This window comes from Mastigoproctus giganteus, chromosome 10 (assembly GCF_048544385.1).
Source record: "Mastigoproctus giganteus isolate SK-2022 chromosome 10, ASM4854438v1, whole genome shotgun sequence".
NCBI classification, from domain to species: domain Eukaryota; kingdom Metazoa; phylum Arthropoda; class Arachnida; order Uropygi; family Thelyphonidae; genus Mastigoproctus; species Mastigoproctus giganteus.
The window spans coordinates 88,461,617-88,481,032 of NC_143584.1; the positions used below are offsets into that span (position 1 = coordinate 88,461,617).

A 19,416-nucleotide genomic window follows, 5' to 3' on the forward strand; every position below is an offset into this window, starting at 1 on the left:
TCTGCAGGCAGATATGAAGTTCTCTGAGCAGTGCAGACGGGCTGCAAGAGTAGCTCATGGTGTCTTGTCAATGATATACAGGAATTTTTCTAGCAGGGATAATAAGGTGATTATTCACTTGTATAAGGCAATGGTCAGGTAACACCTTGAGTACTGTATACAGGTCTGGAGGCCTCATTTCAAGAAGGATGTAGAGTTGCTGGAATGAGTACAGAGAAGGGCAACAAGATTAGTAAATGAAACGAAGGGTTGCTCTTACAAAGAAAGGCTTACGTTTTGCAGATTACAGTGTCTGGAGACTAGGCACCGGCAAGGTGATCTGATAGAGGTGTATAAAGCCTTGAATGGTTTGAGCATGCTCAATGCTGATGGGATTCTTCCTCTTGCTCAGAATAATCACCTGAGAGAGCATAAATTCAAACTGAGGAAAGACAGATGTAGGATAGATGTGCAGAAATTTGCCTTTAGCCAGCAGGTAGTTGATTGGTGGATCAGACTTCCATCCCTTGTTGTGGAAGTTGATAGCCTAAATAAATTAAAGGCTCAGCTGGACAGGTATTTCGAACGAACGGAGGGATGTAGTGGAAGTTTTTTTTTTTTTTTGGCTGATGCTGCATAAGCTTGCTTTCTTGCATCATATGCCTCTACTAATGCTAATGCTATCATAGGCTTCTGTGTCACATGTTAATTTATATGTATTCCATGCATTTTTCTTCTCTGCCATATGTCTCATTAGTTCATCTGACATCCATTTAAGCCTATACCTTGAACAACATTTCTTAGTTGGTATGTAAAGCCTAGCAGCTTCCAAGATAAGTTCTTTGAATGCTTCCCATTTTGAATTTGCTGTTGGTAACGTCATCAGTTTGTCCCACTGTATAGAATTGAAATACTGTCTCAGACCATCGTAGTCACCTTTACGAAAGCAAAAACCCTTCCCTTTATCCCTGATGGTAGTTACCTCTTTGTGTAAATCCCACTTAAGCACACTGTGATCTTTGCCACCTAGTGGTTCCTATATCTGCAGATTCTTAATGCATGAAGAATCACTACTGATAATCAAATCAAGAGTATTACTCCCTCTAGTTGCCTCCCGAACATGCTGATGTAGAATATAATCATCCAACAAATCCACAAAAGCCTTGCTAGTGTGTGAGTGACCAACCCACAAATTCCAGTCAATATCTGGGAAATTAAAATCCCCCATTATAAGACACTCTGATTTACTGGCCCACTCTATTTCCCTGTACAGTTTCTTATTATACTCATCAGAGTCATTAGGCCTATAGCACACTCCTACTCTCAATTTTGATCTCCCAATTCTTATGTCACACCAAAACTGACTCGACACTGCACTGTCCAGCGATATCGACTGGCTTCACTTCCTTGGATTTTGTGTGTTTCTTAACTAATAGCATAACCCTCCTCCCTTCCTATCCTGTCTATCCTTTCTGTACACATTGTACTCCCCAAATTCCAGTTCTGCATTCATTATATCTGTGTGACACCATGTCTCTGATATTCCAACAATATCCGCCTTTGATGCTTTGAGCAATACCTCAAATTCATCAAAATTATTTACCAAACTCCTACCATTGGTGTACACGCAAGTATACATGCACCTGTTCCTATTCTTAGCTACCCTAACACAACCCATGTGTTTACTTGTACCACAATGATTCCCAGCAGTCTCTGAAATATCCTGCATCTTGTTTTCCAGGCTTCTGCTCAATAGAAGCAATGCAAGGATCACTTTCACCTCTGCCAGTGGCTTCTGTTAATCTATTAGTCCTTGTATCCGCCCAAGCTAGCAGTTTTCCGACCCACCTAACACTGCCTCGATAGCATCAGCAAATATTCTTGCACCCTTTCTATTTAAGTGTATCCCATCCCTTTAGAAGCAGTCTCTCCTGTTAACAAGTACAGACCAGGCTGAAAAAAATTCTACCGCTTGAGCCTTGCACAATCTTTCCAGGGCCAATTGATCGGCAAGGCTCTCATCATATACTCCCTCATATTTTTAGGAGAATTAGCAACTAAGGCCATATTGCTCCGAGGATATGCAATGGTCATTCCCTGACCTTTCCGCATCCTCCATATTTGGTGGTCACGGGCTTGAACCCCAGTCTAATCAAAAATGGAAAATACATGAGTTTGAAAACAATTTGAGCAGAAGTAAATGTTTATCTTTGTCTTTAACTTTGAATATAGGGACATATACCCCTTATAAGCTCAGATTTAATCATATTATAAATGGATAAAAAAGCAAATTACACAACAAATGTAGGTTTCACTTTGGCCATCTACTAAACCCATACAGTGCCCTCAAAGCTTTCACATTTCTGTCTTTGGATAATATTATTAAGTTCACATCCTTCTTAACATAAGCCAGATGTTTCAGGTATAAATAAGACATATAAACAAATATTCAGACTCCTCATGGGGTATGGAATTTTATCCCCCCCTTCCAGAAATATACCACTCAATAGTAGAAAACATGTTCAGAATCCCCCACAACACTTAATTTGTTTTTTCAGTATGCAGATGATATTTTATTAGTCTCACACACACACACACACACACACACAAATAGCCACTTTAATAATAAATTTGGCCCATCCGTAGCCAGGTGCAGCAGTGCGTAGCACATGCTTCTTGATTAGATCGGGGTTTGAGTCCGTGACCACCAAATAGGGAGGATGCGGAAAGGTCAGGGAATGACCACCGCATATCCTGGAGCAATATGGCCTTAGTTGCTAATGCTCCTAAAAACCAAATAACAAACAACAAACAATAATAAATTTAACAATTTCTACAAATGGTTGAAGTATATTCTTGAGCAAGAACAAAACAACAGTTTCACATTCTTAAACTTCAACAACCATAGAGAATACCAAATTGTAAAAACTAGTCTCTTCTGGGAAAAATGCATGTTGGAAAACATCTATATTTCCTTACATTCCCAATTAGTATGAAAAAAAAGCACTGTTCTATAACCAATTATATAATGCAGTTAAATACAATTCAGAAGAAAATTATTTAAGAACAGAATTGCAGTATTAGACAAAACATTAAAAGTACAACATATCCAGAAAAATGAATAAAACAGGTAACCTACAAAATCCCAGAATGCCCTTCCTTGTGCCTCCGTAGCCAGATGGGCAGGAGCAGCAGTGCGTAGCACACACTTCTTGATAGACTGGGGTTCAAGCCCATGACCACCAAATACGGAGGATGCAGAGAGGTCAGGGAATGACCATCGCATATCCCCGGAGCAATATGGCCTTAGTTGCTAATGCTCCTAAAAACCAAATAACAAACAAACAACAACAATAATTCCCTCCTCCCCCCTACATGAGACATCCTTTTTTTTTTGAAAAATAATTTTAATACCATACCACAATCAATTTGAAAAGCAGATTAAATGAATTTTCTGAGACAGCAAAATTTGGGTCTTTTTCACTCTATAATAAAATTTGGAATATGTTTAACAATTATAAATCCTACCAGGTTTAAAAATAAAATAAAAATTAATGACATCATTTGCAAAATATCATGCCAAGGAAATTGTGATGACATCTACATCAGGAGCACTTCAGCCGTGTATGGAACAAAAACATCTCAAGAGCCTATTAGTACCAAAATAGCTTAATGAGTAACATGTCACAGAGAAAATTTTCAGCAAACTATAATAACACAAACTACAAATTAATGTTCTGAAATTATAATGATTACACACAGACTAAGGCAATTCAAAGCACCTTAAACATCTGACCTATGTTTAAGGTGCTCTAAATCATTGGTTATTGCTTATAAAAGCAGTGGCACCAGCAAATTAATACAGTAAGTCCCACACTTATTGTAAGCTCGAGTTACATAACTTCGGACTTATGTAATTTATTTTTTTTTTCTCTATATTACCCTTGTCCACATAAACTAGCAGTTTGCGTGGACAAGGGTAATATCATCATAGCTCCCGCTGTATAGAGTAAATTTTTTTTTTTATTAGGAATGTAAAATTGAAAACAGTAAAAAAATAATAATAATAAGCAATCAATAAGGACGAACATAGTACGCACAAGTGATATATGGAGTAACAAGTTTAAGCAGCTTAAAAAATACGAATGAAGAGAAGATTCTGAAAATTTATTATTTTTTTTATATGACTGAAGATTTCAGTGAAGGAGACACACATTTCACCATAATAACATAAAAACCCACAGAATTCCAGCTATCGGTATTATCGCAAATGCAATAAGATCGAGTTTACTACCCATTTATAATAGACTGCACTAACACAAAAGCCCAATAAACTGGAAACTGCAAATCAAGTTGTTTTTATTGTTTTATGGTAGTAACCTCCAGAAATGTGCTTTAGCAAAATGTGAGCATGTGAGCTCACATTTTGTGTGAGCTCACATGCTCACATTTGAGCATGGTGTGAATGGTGACAATGGTGTGTTTCCACCTTAACCCTGTGAAGTTCTTTACAGAAAATTTCATTTTGACCGTTATCATGGTGCCGACTAAGAAAATAAATGACAGCAGTACTAGTAAATCTACCAAGAAAAGGAAAGCGATTGATTTAGATCAGAAAATTAAAATAATAAGGATGTACGAAAATGGTCAAACATGCATGGAATTTTTATTTGTTAGTGTCAACAGTGAACACAATAATAAAGGACAAAGACAGAATACGAGAAGTGGTACCATCAACTATAAAAACCAAGGCTACGAAATACATATCAGTTTTTAGAGTTAATGCATTTTTTTCTTCCTTTTATGTTTTCTTTTCTTATTTGTCACTTCAGCTAATTCACCAATATAACTATTTTTCTTCATTCTTCTAAGGACATTACATGGTTTTTGTAATTTTGGCATGTCAGGGATATAGTAGCGTGTTTGTTATTTGGTTTTTAGGAGCATTAGCAACTAAGGCCATATTGTTCTGGGGATATGCGGTGGTCATTCCCTGACCTTTCCACATCCTCCGTATTTAAATAAATAAATAAATAAATAAATAAATTTTCTGTTTATACTCCGGCACGACAACCAAGTCAGTAGAGTTTACAATAAATCGTCAATACAAATATTTATCGTATTTAGTAGTCACGGGCTTGAACCCCGGTCCACTCAAGGAACGCGTGCTATGCACTCTCGCTCCTGACCACTGGGCTACGTCAGGCCTGTTTGATGGTCAAGGGCTCGAACCCCGGTCTCCTGGTCTAATCAAGAAGTATGTGTGCTACGCACTGCTGCTCCTGCCCACCTGGCTACGGAGGCGCTGGATATAGTAGCAATATTTTATTAGTCATTCCCGAGTTATGTAAAACTTGTCTTATGTAAGAAGTCCTGAAACATATCTCTTACGTAAAAAATCAAACAGCCAATGATTTTTCAAAAATCGGGAATCAGAAACATGTTACTTTCAACCACAAAATTGGATAATGATATCTATTCAATACCATTCCTGACACCCCCGCCCTTTGGTCATTTAGATTACTCTCTTCTAAGCTTTACATCAGAGTTGAGCACCCCTCGTTACAACTCCTTCAGGGGTGCAACTTCAGGGGGGGGGAATGGGTTTCATTGAATGGATTTCAATCGTTTTCTCCCACTTCATCATATTTAAGGAACTAAACTAATGGAACTGGAGGTGGGTTTATCTAAATATTACAAGAGCTGACTTTTAAGATATATTAGTAAAGTCACAAAACTTGAGGCAAATAGCCAAATAATCCCATATATTGCATCATAATAATAATTGGATAATAATTATTATTATCCAGTTATTATGTGATGACAATGGCCTCCATAGCCAAGTGGTCAGGAGCGAAGTGAAATAGCACACGCTCTTTGAGTAGACAAGGGCTCAAGCCTCTGACTGCTAAATACGGTCATTCTGCCAACCCACACTGGACCAGTGTGGCAGATTATGGTCCATTTCCCTCAACATGAATTGTTGAGGAGGCTTCCATCCTGCAGTGGGTTGATAATGGCTGCAGTTTACCTTCTTTTTTTTTTTATTAAGTGATACCTATACTAATTACTTAATAATAATGGAGGAACATTAAAAGAGGCAAAGTCTGATAAGATTGGTACCTCAAGTAAACAGCTACTGCCAGCCAGCTCATGAGTGACATGTAGCATTATTCTAGTCAATCAAAAATCAACACAACAGTAAACATTTATTTACATAAATTCCACCATTATCACTAATCCATTCAAGAACAGGTTACAAAGAGTGTGGAGCTAGGAAAAACTTGTGTTGTCCAGTATTCACTGACCAACATCATCCAGTATTCACCACGGCTCACTGGGAGTCTGTGTTGTTCAGTATCCAAGTTCTGACTTGGAAGTAATGATAGCAGAACATACACTCAAGTACGTAGCCAAAAGGCTTGCAGAAGTGTGTGCTGTCCAATGTTGTACAGGTCCAGCCTTGGGAATAATGGTCTAGCGTCTATGTTCACTAGACATAGCCCTAGTTTATATTCCTGGCATACTGCATGCTCGTCAATGCCATTTTGTAAAAAATAGTTTCATTTCTCAGGGACCTTCCAGTCACCATTCTGCAGAAGGACGCTGCCCAGCACTACACTGCCAGGATCACCATGAACTTCCTGAATAACACAGCAATCCTTCAGTGGCATGTGCATGTTGGGGGGGTGGGAGCTTCATTGAATGGCAAGCCCAATGGGACATACCTGCCTACACAGTACAAAATATATACTAGTGAGAGATACTATGACAGTACGTCTCACCATCTGAAAGTGTGTATTACTACAGATGCTTGCACCCCATAATAAATAATGGTCAATACAATTGAATAAAAGGTTAGTATAATTGAACAGTCTCACCTCCTTATATGATCCATTGCCATTTGTTAAAGTATATCCACAATACATACATGTTTCCAGCCACTTTTTTTTTTTTTTTTTTTTTGCAGTGTTGCAATATCCATGTGGCTTTTAATATTAATGTGTGTGTGTGTGTGTGCCTTTCGGTATCACAAAGTAAAATTTATTTTCTATGGATTACACATATTTTGAAGAATATAGTAAAAAATTTTTAAAAAATATAGCTAGGTAATGTATTTTATTAAGGTTTGCTTTCTTTCTATAACAGCATTGTTATTTTCTTAATTTGAAGAAGCAATTCATTTGTGTTCAGTTTTTTTTTTTTTTTTTTTTTAAGTTTCTTTCTAAAATGTGAAATCCTAGTTTCAATGTAATCAGTTCCTCCAATTAGTTTCTTAACATTGTAATTGACAGAAAACTGATAAATCATCTCACATACTGCTGGCTTCCTAAATAATAAATTTGAAATTTTCTTATCAACCCTAAAATTGACAACAAACTAATTCCACTAGCTCAGTAGCAAAAATACCAATATAGTTTTCTCTGCACAAAGCCATTTTCAGAGGCAGATCTTATAAAAACAAAAGGAGAGTCCTCTGGCATTCAAAACAAAATCTTATTTGTGTCCCCAGTGCAATAATCCTTATTAACATATTAAGCAAATGAATGGGGTTATATTTCAATGTGGTATTACCAACTCCTAATTACATTCAATGCAACTGTTGAAACAATGTGAATAATAAATACTACTCTACATTATATTTAATACCACAACAGCAACACAGAAAAATATAACAATAGAGGAGCATTTATTATTCAAATTATAAATATGCATTCTTTCAATCCTTTATGATTCTAAAATTTACTTTTGATGGAGCTGAATTCAATTCAAAAACACTGGCCACTAAATTTTATATGTTGAAAAGGGCTAATCTCAAAACCAGTTGCAAATCCATTTTCTCCAAATCTAGAATTGGTACAAACCCTAAAATTCACTCCAACTAAAAACAAGTCTTCAATTTAAGCTATCCTTCACCTTTTCCAAACACTATTCTTTAATTATTCCTTGGCTTTTAATCTGGAACTCCACATAACACATCCACCAAAAATGTGTTCTAATCCTAAATATTACTTACAAAAATTGGCTTTACTCAACTGACTGATTCATTCCCTATTCCGCTACTGCAATAATTAACCAAAGTCGTTCAATTAATAACTTTGAACTAGTCCAAAACAACTCTACTTTAAGAGAGAGTTAAGAAACACTGTTAATGCTTTTCTGTCAGAGAATCCTCAAAATTAACACCCATTACTGATGACCCTCGATTTCACAGACTAATAGGGAAGAAGGGTTGTCCGAAAAACCCGGGAGTCTGAATTTTCCAAATGAATATTTAACGAAACATTTAACTGTATAGTATCCATAGTAAACATGATTGATATAATAGGTAGTGTACACACAATGCATATACATTACTTATAAGCAATATAAGTAGTACAATATGTAAAAATAAATATACTAGAATAAATACCGAAACAAAAACAAAAATAAAAAACTATTTTCTCTTACCTTGATGGAGATAAAACAGTTTGTTGTGCTGTGATCGTATAATGGGACTCAGAATAATTTACTGTGTCAGTGGAGCTCCCTAGATCCACTGAAGTGGCCCGCTGTGATGATGAGGCAGGCTGGGACGAAGATGGGGCAGGAGCAGCAACAGGTTCGAAGAATATGCCCAGCTTCATCTGTTTACCTCCCTTATGACATCCTCTCTTAACGTACATAAATGGTGGTGGTAGTTGGGGCTGGATTTTAATGTTGTCTGAGAGGCTGAATACTGAATGACAAAATCAAGTGCCTCTCGTACTGCTGTCTTTTTTGGTTTGTTAATAATTCCTTCCTCTTCTTCATCACTGTACACCCCCTCAAAGTCACCTACTCTCATTTCATCAGCAATCTCTTTCCTCTGGTGTGTCAAGATCTGGTAGACCGAATCTATGTCACTTTCCTCTAGCCAGTCAGTTACGTCCTCCACTGTAACATCTCTCTCTCTCTCTCTCTCTCTCTCTCTCTCTCTCTCTCTCTCTCTCTCTCTCTCTCTCTCTCTCTCTCTCTCCTCCCTCCCTCCCTCTCCCTCATGGCATTGGTGGAAATCAGCAGGATCAAACCCCTCAAAATCAATGTCAGGATCACTGTCAAAAAGCAACTTCTTCCAGCTATGAGTCAGTGTGGTGGTTTTTATGTCATTCCAAAAGTTAGCAAAGTTGTAAATTGCTGACTTGATGTTCTATTTTTTTATGTTTTGCAGAGTACGCTGGCCTCTTGTGTCTTCAGTTAAGGATGAAGACCAAAACTTCATTCAGGTACCATCGCTGGTAGAGCCTCTTGCATGAAACAATGACTCCTTGATCCGTGGGTTGTATCAGAGGTTGTATTAGGAGGGAGAAACATGGTACAGATCTTGCCATTACTGCTGACTAATTTCTCAGCAAATGGGTGAGCAGGAGCATTATCTAATAAAAGAAGAGTCTTTAAATCATTGAGAGCCACCTTTAAGACCTCTTACTGATATCGACGTACTTCAGGGACAAAATGCTTGAAAAACCAGTCAGAAAATGCTGGCATTGAACCATGCCTTCTTTGAATGATAGTAGATAACAGGCAACTGCATCATGTAATCTTTTCAAAACATGTTGGCGAGCTGATTTGCCCACAACAGCCAGCTTCAGGCGATGGAGGCCATCAGCACTTGCTTATTTTCTTTCCGAAGGCTTGAGTATTTTTTGGTAAGGATTGCCAGAATAACCCAGTCTCATCTCCATTAAGAACAGGATAAGAACAGGCCCTCCTTCTTTATCAATTCATTGAAGTTGAGTCTGAAAGGCTCAACTGAATGTGTTGCAGCATACACAGCTTCACTGTGCTCTTTCCTGTTACACATATGCCGATTTCTAAAACACCATAGCCACCCATCACTAGCTTTGAAATTGTTAATGCCCATATGTTTAGCCAGTTTCTCAGCTGCAGTACGCAAGGTAACACCAGCAACATTCACTCCACATGATCATCCTTGCATGTACCATTTGTAAATAGCTTCTTCTAGATCTTTATCTTTGCTTACTTTCATGTACTTTCTGTCACTCACGGAACCCATAACTTCAATATTATACTTTAATGAAAAGCTGTGGAGCTTTCCTTTGGCCTTGTGAATATCAGAAACAGCTTGCTTTTTAATTGCTCATAAACACTGGCCACCGAGGCACCACTCTCAAGCTTTTGACCAACACTCAAATGTACATTCTTTCTTTTAACACTTGTTTGTTTGTTTGTTTGTTTTGAAGCCATTGCTGGTCACAAAAATGATTTGAAATAATACTAACAAGGGATAAATATTGATACAAAGTGCACTGTCCTCGTGCTTATGGCCAGGAGCAATAAAAACAATACTGCCACTGTGTGCACTAACTGGTGGATATCCTGTGAATTACAATCGGTGTCTGGAAAATGGTGGTATAGTGGAATTTTGATTATCCAGAATTTTGTCTGTAATTCGGTATGAGTCTCTTTAATTCATTTTGTTTTCTGATAAAATCTATATAAGAAAATCCTGATTGCTGTAATTTTCTGCTTGTTACAATTTGTGTTTTTTTTTTATATAAATTTGTTTTATAATTTTTATGTTTACTATAATGTTTGCATTTATTAACTGAATTGGAAAAATTCTTACATATATGGAGTTTGTTAACTTCTCAGGCCAGCATGCTGTTACAAATGATTATTCATTCATTCAATATTCAATCAGAATTGATTTTTTTATTATTAAAAAACAATATGCAGAAAAACTATTACTACAGAGATTGATAAAAACTCACTTTAATCTCTTCCTTTGCTGAAATATTGAAACAGAACACTTCTTCTTCAGTAGCAGAAAAAAGAAATGTATGTTTACCTGTAATTCTGAAAGCCAATCCAGTAACAGGCTTAGAACCTACCAACAACACTTTTTGCTTGCTATGTCTATGAATAAACAAAATTTTGCGTTAATGGAAATGATCTATCATAAATGCAATAAGAATTGGCATAATGTCAAAACAAATGGAATAATTTCAAAAGGAACATAAAATTAATTAATTCAACTACTTTGGTAGATAGCTATGTTAAAATGATGCATTTGCACTAACCTACATGTTAGTCATTCTACCTCGTAGCATGACCCCTAAATACTTTATAGTCTATATCACTACACACCATCAGGCATCTTTCATATTGACCTCAGGGGCTCACATCTGGTGAGTATGGGCTTGGCACACCCAGGGTCCTGAGCTGGATATCATCATTCTTCTCTTTCTTGGTGATTCCTTTCTACTTCTCTCTCTCTCTCTCTCTCTCTCTCTCTCTCTCTCTCTCTCTCTCTCTCTCTCTCTCTCTCTCTCTCTCTCTCAGGGTAACTCAGATCAGAAACTTGTTTTTTTTTTTGCCTGGTGCAGCATAAGCCTCAGGCTTCCTTGCACTATATGGCTAATAATAATAATAATAATAATAATATTGTGAAGTTATACTTCATAACTGGGTTGTCACAATTGCAACACCACGGTACCTGCCCACCCACTAAAGAGAAGCCAACAAGCTTTGAAACTGTGCTGTCTGGGTGGTGGTATCCATTGAGAATAAATAACAATAGTCTTCTCCGCTGGTGAAGTGTTATTTATTCGAAGTAGTACAATACCATGGCAACTCGTGAAGGCAGTCACAATATGAGATATAACCAAAATGATGCCAATTTAATTAATTAATTCAACTACTTTGGTAGATAGTTATGTTAAAATGACACACTGATGTTAAAAAAATTCTGTTTAGTCAACTATTCAACTAAAATGAAAGAGAAATCTCAATGCATGAATTGGAATATTTATATTACTGATATTTATGTAATTCTTACTATTATTATTAGATGCAGGGGTCTATAAAAAATATGTAAACATTTTCATGACAATTTCCTGAAACAAATTGAATATCAATTGGCCTACTTCTCCCTTTCTAAATAACTAAGTTTGAGAGTATGCCAACTATAGTCAGAATATCTCACCTATTAACTTTTTAATAGGTGAGATACTTACTGTGTACTTATTAACTTTAATCTAAAGCTAACATATTTGTTTGTTTACTTCTTTAGAGTCCCTATTCAAATATCTAAGTTAGCTGAGTTTTGGGTTACCCATTTCCATACACATAAGCCAATAAATTTAATTTCATTTATTCCTTTTGTGACTGGTTTTGAAGAGCAACAAATTATAAGTAAATGGAATGCAAATGTGTTATAGAATATTAACACAAATGTGTTAACATTTGTGTTAACACATTTGTGTTAATGTAACATGCTGTGTTATAGAATATATAAATGAAATATACTTCTAAAACAAAACAGACACAGAACATTGGAACTGGCTGTGGCGGTTTTGATTTGATTTGATTTAAGAATTCTTGGCGCAAGAGCTACTGCGGCTAAAATGCGCCTGTAAAATTTTATATAATGGTTTTGTTCTAATTCGTATACTGCCGCTAATGATTTCCAAGAGTAACAGAGAATGACTTTAGCTTGCTTTAGAGACAATATTTAGTTTTATATTTGATTGTAGTAATTTATTTTCTTGAGGAACTGAAAAACATCTGCTATATTTTTTCTATCTTCCAGTATGGTTTTGAGAGTGAGGGAGTGATGTTTGTTTAGCTCTTTGAAGGAGTTTCGGCGCTCATCTGCAAAAGCTGGACAAGTAATCAGTACATGTTCTACTGTTTGTTGTAGTAGTAGTAGTAGTAGTGGCATGTGATGCAAGAAAGCAAGTGTATGAGCTTATGCAGCATCAGCCAAAAAAAAAAAAAAAAAAATCACACCATTCCCTCCAAATGCCTGTCCAGTTCCTCCTTAAATTTATTCAACCTATCAACTTCCACAACGACAGATGGAAGTTTGTTCCAGCAATTAACCACCCGCTGGCTAAAGGCAAATTTCTGCACATCTATTCTACATCTGTCTATTCTTAATTTGAATTTATGCCCCCTTAGGTTCGTAATCTGAACAATTGGAAGGATCCCATCAGAATTCAGCGTGCTCAACCCATTCAAGGCCTTATATACCTCAATCAGATCACTGCACAGGTGCCTAGTCTCCAGCCACTGCAATTTGCAGAACTTAAGCCTCTCTTGCTAAGAGGATCCCTTCATTCCCCTCACCAATCTTGTTGCCCTTCTCTGTACACGCTCAAGTAAATCTACATCCTTCCTAAAATGAGGCCTCCAGACCTGTACGCAGTACTCAAGGCGTGGCCTGACCATTGCCTTATACAGAGGGACAATCACCTCCTCCTCCCTGCTAGCAAAATTCCTATATATCATTGACAAAACCCCATGAACTGCCCTGGCAGCCTGTCTGCATTGGTCAGAAAACTTCATATCTGACTGCACAATTACTCCCAGGTCTTTTTCATTTTCTACCACCTTAAGTGTAGTACCACACAGTTGGTACGTTTCTCTGGGGTTACTTCTACAAATATGCAGTACTTTGCATTTGTCAAGGTTAAACTTCATTTGCCACTTCTTAGCCCATCTGCCCAAATTATCTAGATCCTGTTGCAGTAGCACACTGCCATTACTGTCATTAACAACCCTGCCAACCTTTGTATCATCTGCAAACTTCGACACTAAGCCTGATATCACTGATAAATATACAAAACAAGAGAGGACCCAACACCGAACCCTGTGGGACTCCACTAATAAGATTAGTCCATGAAGAGCAGCACCCATTGATTACCACCCTCTGTCTTCTCCCACTTAACCATCCTTTTATCCATTGTAGCAACTTACCCTTAATACCATTCTGCTCCAATTTGTACAATAGTCTTGCATGTGCAACAGTGTCAAAAGCTTTCCTGAAATCCAAATATATGATATCAAAATTATTTTTTGCATCCAGTTCCTTTGTAACCACATCATAATATCCTATCAAATTTGTCAGACAAGACTTTCCCTTAACAAACCCATGCTGTGTCTGAATTATTGCTGCAGTCTTGTCTAGATGATCCTGCAATGCATCTTTAACCAGTGACTCCATTATTTTAGCCGGAACAGAAGTTAAACTAACTGGTCTGTAGTTACTCGTATCACCCTTCGATCCCCCTTTGTGAATTGGGGATACATTTGCACATCTCCAGTCCATGGGAACCTCCCCTGAGTCCAAGGACGCTCTCATAATTATGGCTAAGGGTTTGCTTAGTTGCTTTGCCGCCTCCTTTAATATAACTGGATAGATCCCATCTACCCCAGATGCTTTTCTTATGTTTAACTTCAACAATTTCTCCTCCACTTTGCTTTCAGTTATTACAAAATCATTAAGTATCCTGCTACAATTTGATAACCTTCTGCCACTTTCAAACCTTAATAATTCCTCATGTGTGAATGTAGATGCAAAATACTCATTCAGTTTGTTTGCTATCTGAGCAGGATCATCGACAGTCGAACCATCAATGTCAAGTGGACCAATCAGATTCATCCCATTCCTTTTAGAGTTGATATAAGTAAAGAAATCCTTGCTGTTTTTCTTAGCATCTTTTGCCAAGGATTTCTCGTAATCTGCCTTCGCCTGCCTAACCTCCTTTGTCACCTGATTACAGACTAGATTATATCTGCCATAGGCTTCTGAGTCGCTTGATAATTTATATGCATCCCATGCATTTTTCTTCTCTATTACGAGTCTCATTAGTTCATTAGATAACCATTTAGGCCTAAACCTTGAACAATATTTCTTAATAGGTATGAAACTTTTAGTAGCTTCCACGATTAATTTCTTGAATGCTTCCCACTTAGAATTTACTGTTGGTAACATCGTCAGTTTATCCCACTGTACAGAATTTAAAAACTGTCGGAGACCACTGTACTCACCTTTACGGAAGCATAAACCCTTTCCTTTACCCCTGATGGTAATGAAATCTTTAAGTAAATCCCACATCAGTATACTGTGATCACTGCCACCTAGTGGTTCCTTTATCTGCAAATTCTTAATACACGAATATCACGAAGGTCTGTGATATATATTGTTAGCAAAAAAAAGATAGGTCCCCTGACAGATTTACCATCGATTTACAAATGGTCCCACCATAGATTTACAAATTTTGAAATCATCAAGCATAAAGACTTTGTTGTATGAGGAATACAGTAAAATTATTACAAAGTAAAAATGGTAAACTCCCATTATAACACTGTCATACAGAACACTTTTTTTTTCTGGTCCCACAATCAATCCTGTGAAGTGTGTATAGGTGGAGGATTGAATTAATAACACTTCCTGTTTACAATGCTCTTTGAGCCATCCCTTAGAAAATAATATAGAGAGTTTACTGTATATCCTATATTCAGATAATTACAATATGCTTTAAAACTTAATATACTTTAGCATAAAAATACACAATTTTTTGATTATAAAAAAAAAAAAAAAAGTTGAGCTGTTTACCTTTCACGAGTCAAGTCCCCTTTCAGGAGAAATACATGCCCATCTTCATACCCTATTGCCATCATATTCAGATTTTCATGAACATATAAGGCAGTCACCTATATAAAACAATATACATAATAACTAGTCATTAAACAGAGTTTATTTAAAATAATAAAATACAGTAAAATTTATCCAGACTAAATGGGATTGCTGATCTAGATCAGAGGTGTGCAAACTGAAGGGAATGCTCCTTTATGGAGGCAAAAAAAATTTGGAGAGGAACTGATATAAAAACAAAATATAATTTACACAGCAGGAGTTTTTAACCAGGGAGTCTCATTTCTCTAGGGGAGATGAGGCAGAGGTTCAGGGAGGTGAGAAGGCCTCCCAAAATATATCAGATTTTTTTTCCCTCACTTTTCATTTTAAGATATATTTACAATGCAGAATCTGGCTATAAATATCAAGGTCTATTCAAAATTGAATTTTATTACCATTATTTGCCAATATAAATAGATACACATTTCTAATTATTTTAAAAGTAATGTTTTTTCTACAGGATTGCAGGAGTATTTCAGTGCAGTAGTTGAAATCAAATTAAAATCATATGCTTTATCTGCCTTTGATTTTAATCATGGAGAGACTTTCTGCTCTCAGGCATATCAAGCTGTTTGTTTGTTATTTGATTTTTAGGAGCATTAGCAACTAAGGCCATATTGCTCCGGGATATGCGGTGGTCATTCCCTGACCTTTCCGCATCCTCCATATTTGGTGGTGACGGGCTCAAACCCTGGTCTAATCAAGAAGCGTGTGCTACACACTGCTGCTCCTTCCCACCTGGCTACGGTGGCGCCTGGCATATCAAGCACTGAGTCCTTGGTACTAAAGCTTATTAGTATTAGTAGAGGCATATGATGCAAGAAAGCAAGCTTATTCAGCATCAGCCAAAAAAAAAAAAAAAAAAAAACAACCACTACTCCCATTTCACCCCTCCGTTCATTCGAAATACCTGTCCAGCTGGGCCTTAAATTTATTTAGGCTATCAACTTCAACAACAAGTGATGGAAGTCTATTCCACAAACCAACTGCCCGCTGGCTAAAGGCAAATTTCCGCACATCTATCCGACATCCGTCCTTCCTCAATTTGAATTTATGCCCTCTCAGGTGATTATTCTGAGCAAGAGGAAGAATCCCATCGGCATTGAGCATGCTCAAGCCATTCAAAGCCTTATACACCTCTATCAGATCACCTCGCCGATGCCTAGTCTCCAGGCTCTGTAATTTGCAAAACTTAAGCCTTTCTTCGTAAGAGCAACCCTTTGTTCCATTCACTAATCTTGTTGCCCTTCTCTGTACTCGTTCCAGCAGCTCTACATCCTTCTTGAAATGAGGCCTCCAGACCTGTATACAGTACTCAAGGTGTGGCCTGACCAATGCCTTATACAAGGGAATAATCACATCCCTGTCCCTGCTAGAAAAATTCCTGCATATCATTGACAAGACACCATGAGCTACTCTTGCAGCTCGTCTGCACTGCTCAGAGAACTTCATATCTGTCTGCACAATTACCCCCAGGTCCTTTTCATTCTCTACCACTGTCAGCGTAGTACCACAGAGTTGATACGTTGATCTGGGGTTACTGTTTCCCATATGTAGTACTTTACATTTGTCAATGTTCAACTTCATTTGCCACCTCTCAGCCCATCTGCTCAACCTTTCCTGATCCTGTTGCAGCAGCATAGCGTCTGTAGTGTCCTTAACAACCCTGCCAACCTTTTTATCGTCTGCAAACTTGGACATTAAGCTTGATATACCATCATCAATATCATTTATAAATACAGAAAACAACAATGGACCCAACACTGAACCCTGAGGAACTCCACTAATAACATTAGCCCACGTTGAGCAGTGTCCATTGATTACCACTCTCTGTCTTCTGCCACTCAACCATCCCTTTATCCATAGCAGCAATTTGCCTCCAGTGCCACACTTCTCCAATTTGTGCAGCAGTCTTCCATGCGCAACAGTATCAAAAGCCTTTCTAAGATCCAAATATATAATATCAAAGTTATTCCCTGCATCCAGTTCTTTTGTGACTACATCATAGTATCCAATCAAATTGGTCAGCCAAGACCTGCCCTTAACAAAACCATGCTGTGTCTGAGCTATAACTGAATTCTTGTCCAGATGATCCTGCAGTGCTTCTTTAACCAGTGCCTCCATTAATTTTCCTGGAACCGAAGTTAAACTAACAGGTCTATAATTACTTGTGTCAGCCTTTGATCCTCCTTTGTGAATTGGGGTTACATTTGCACATCTCCAGTCTATGGGTACCTCCCCTGAGTCCAAAGAAGCTCTCATAATTATGGCTAGGGGTTTGCTTACTTCCTTTGCTGCCTCCTTTAATATAACTGGATAGATCCCATCCACCCTGGGTGCATTTTTTATGTTTATCCTCAACAATTTCTCCTCCACTTTCCTCTCAGTTATTACAAAATCATCTAGCTCACTGCCAGAGTTTACTTCACCTCTGGCATTCCCCTTCCTGAATAACTTCCCATGTGTGAATGTAGATGCAAAATATTCATTTAGATCGTTAGCCACCTGAGCAGGATCCTCAACTGGTGAACCATCAACATCCAGTGGACCAATCTGATTCATCCCTTTCCTTTTTAAGTTTAAATAGGTAAAGAACTCTTTTCTGTTTTTCTTTGCATCCTTTGCCAAGGATTTCTCATAATCTGCCTTTGCCTGCCTAATCTCCTTTGTGACTTGGTTACAGACCAACTTATATCTATCATAGGCTTCCATGTCACCCATTAATTTGTATGTATCCCATGTATTTTTCTTCTCTGCCATATGTCTCGTCAGTTCATCTGACAACCATTTAGGCCTGAACCTTAAACAATATTTCTTGGTTGGTATGTAAAGCCTGGTAGCTTCCAAGATTAGTTCTCTGAATGCCTCCCATTTTGAATTTGCTGTTGGCAACATCATCAGTTGGTCCCACTGTATAGAATTAAAATACTGTCTCAGACCATCATAGTCGCCTTTACGAAAGCAAAAACCCTTCCCTTTACCTCTGATGGTAGTTACCTCCTTGAGTAAATCCCACTTCAGCACACTGTGATCACTGCCACCCAGTGGTTCCTTTATCTGCAGATTCCTAATGCATGAAGAATCACTATTGATAATCAAATCAAGTATATATTACTCCCTCTAGTTGCCTCCCGAACATGCTGGTGTAGAAAACAATCATCCAATAAATCCACAAAAGCCTTGCTAGTGTGTGAGTGACCAACCCACAAATTCCAGTCAATATCTGGGAAATTAAAATCCCCCATTATAAGACTCTCTGATTTACTGGCCCATTCTATTTCCCTGTACAGTATCTTATTATACTCATCAGAGTCATTAGGCCTATAGCACACTCCTACTCTCAATTTTGATTTACCTATACTTATGTCACACCAAACTGACTCGACACTGCCGTGTCCATCGATGTCGACTGGCTTCACTTCCTTGGATTTTATGTGTTTCTTAACTAATAGCATAACCTCTCCTCCCTTCCTATCCTGTCTATCCTTTCTGTAGACGTTGTACTCCCCAAATTCCAGTTCTGCATTCCTTATATCTGTGTGACACCACGTCTCTGATATTCCAACAATATCTGCCTTTGATGTTTTGAGCAATACCTCAAATTCATCAAATTTATTTACTAAACTCCTAGCATTGGTGTACACGCAAGTACACATGCACCTGTTTCTATTCTTAGCTACCCTAACACAACCCATGTGTTTACTTGTACCGCAATGACTTCCAGCAGTCTCTGAAATATCCTGCATCTTGTTTTTCAGGCTTCTGCTCATTCCAATAGAAGCAGTGCAAGAATCTCTTTCACCTCTGCCAGTGGCTACTGTTAATCTATTAGTCTTTGTCTCCCCCCAAGCTAGCAGTTTTCTGACCTACCTAACACTGCCTCGATAGCATCAGCAAATATTCTTGCACCCTTTCTATTTAAGTGTATCCCATCCCTGTAGAAGCAATCTCTCCTGTTAACAAGTACATTC

The 19,416-nt window shown here is 37.6% G+C and overlaps 1 protein-coding gene across 2 annotated transcripts in view; it reads right to left on the reverse strand.

Annotated features, from left to right (window-relative positions):
* LOC150079140 (vacuolar protein sorting-associated protein 11 homolog) overlaps positions 1 to 19,416 on the reverse strand; it is a 697,977-nt gene that overhangs the window by 580,883 nt on the left and 97,678 nt on the right. For both annotated transcript variants that reach the window (XM_090382204.1, XM_090382205.1), the window contains 2 exons: positions 15,365 to 15,462; positions 10,734 to 10,878 (listed from right to left, as the gene is read on the reverse strand). In XM_090382204.1, the coding sequence (XP_090238330.1) occupies positions 10,734 to 10,878; positions 15,365 to 15,462 (243 nt within the window). The remainder of the gene's footprint in view (positions 1 to 10,733; positions 10,879 to 15,364; positions 15,463 to 19,416) is intronic.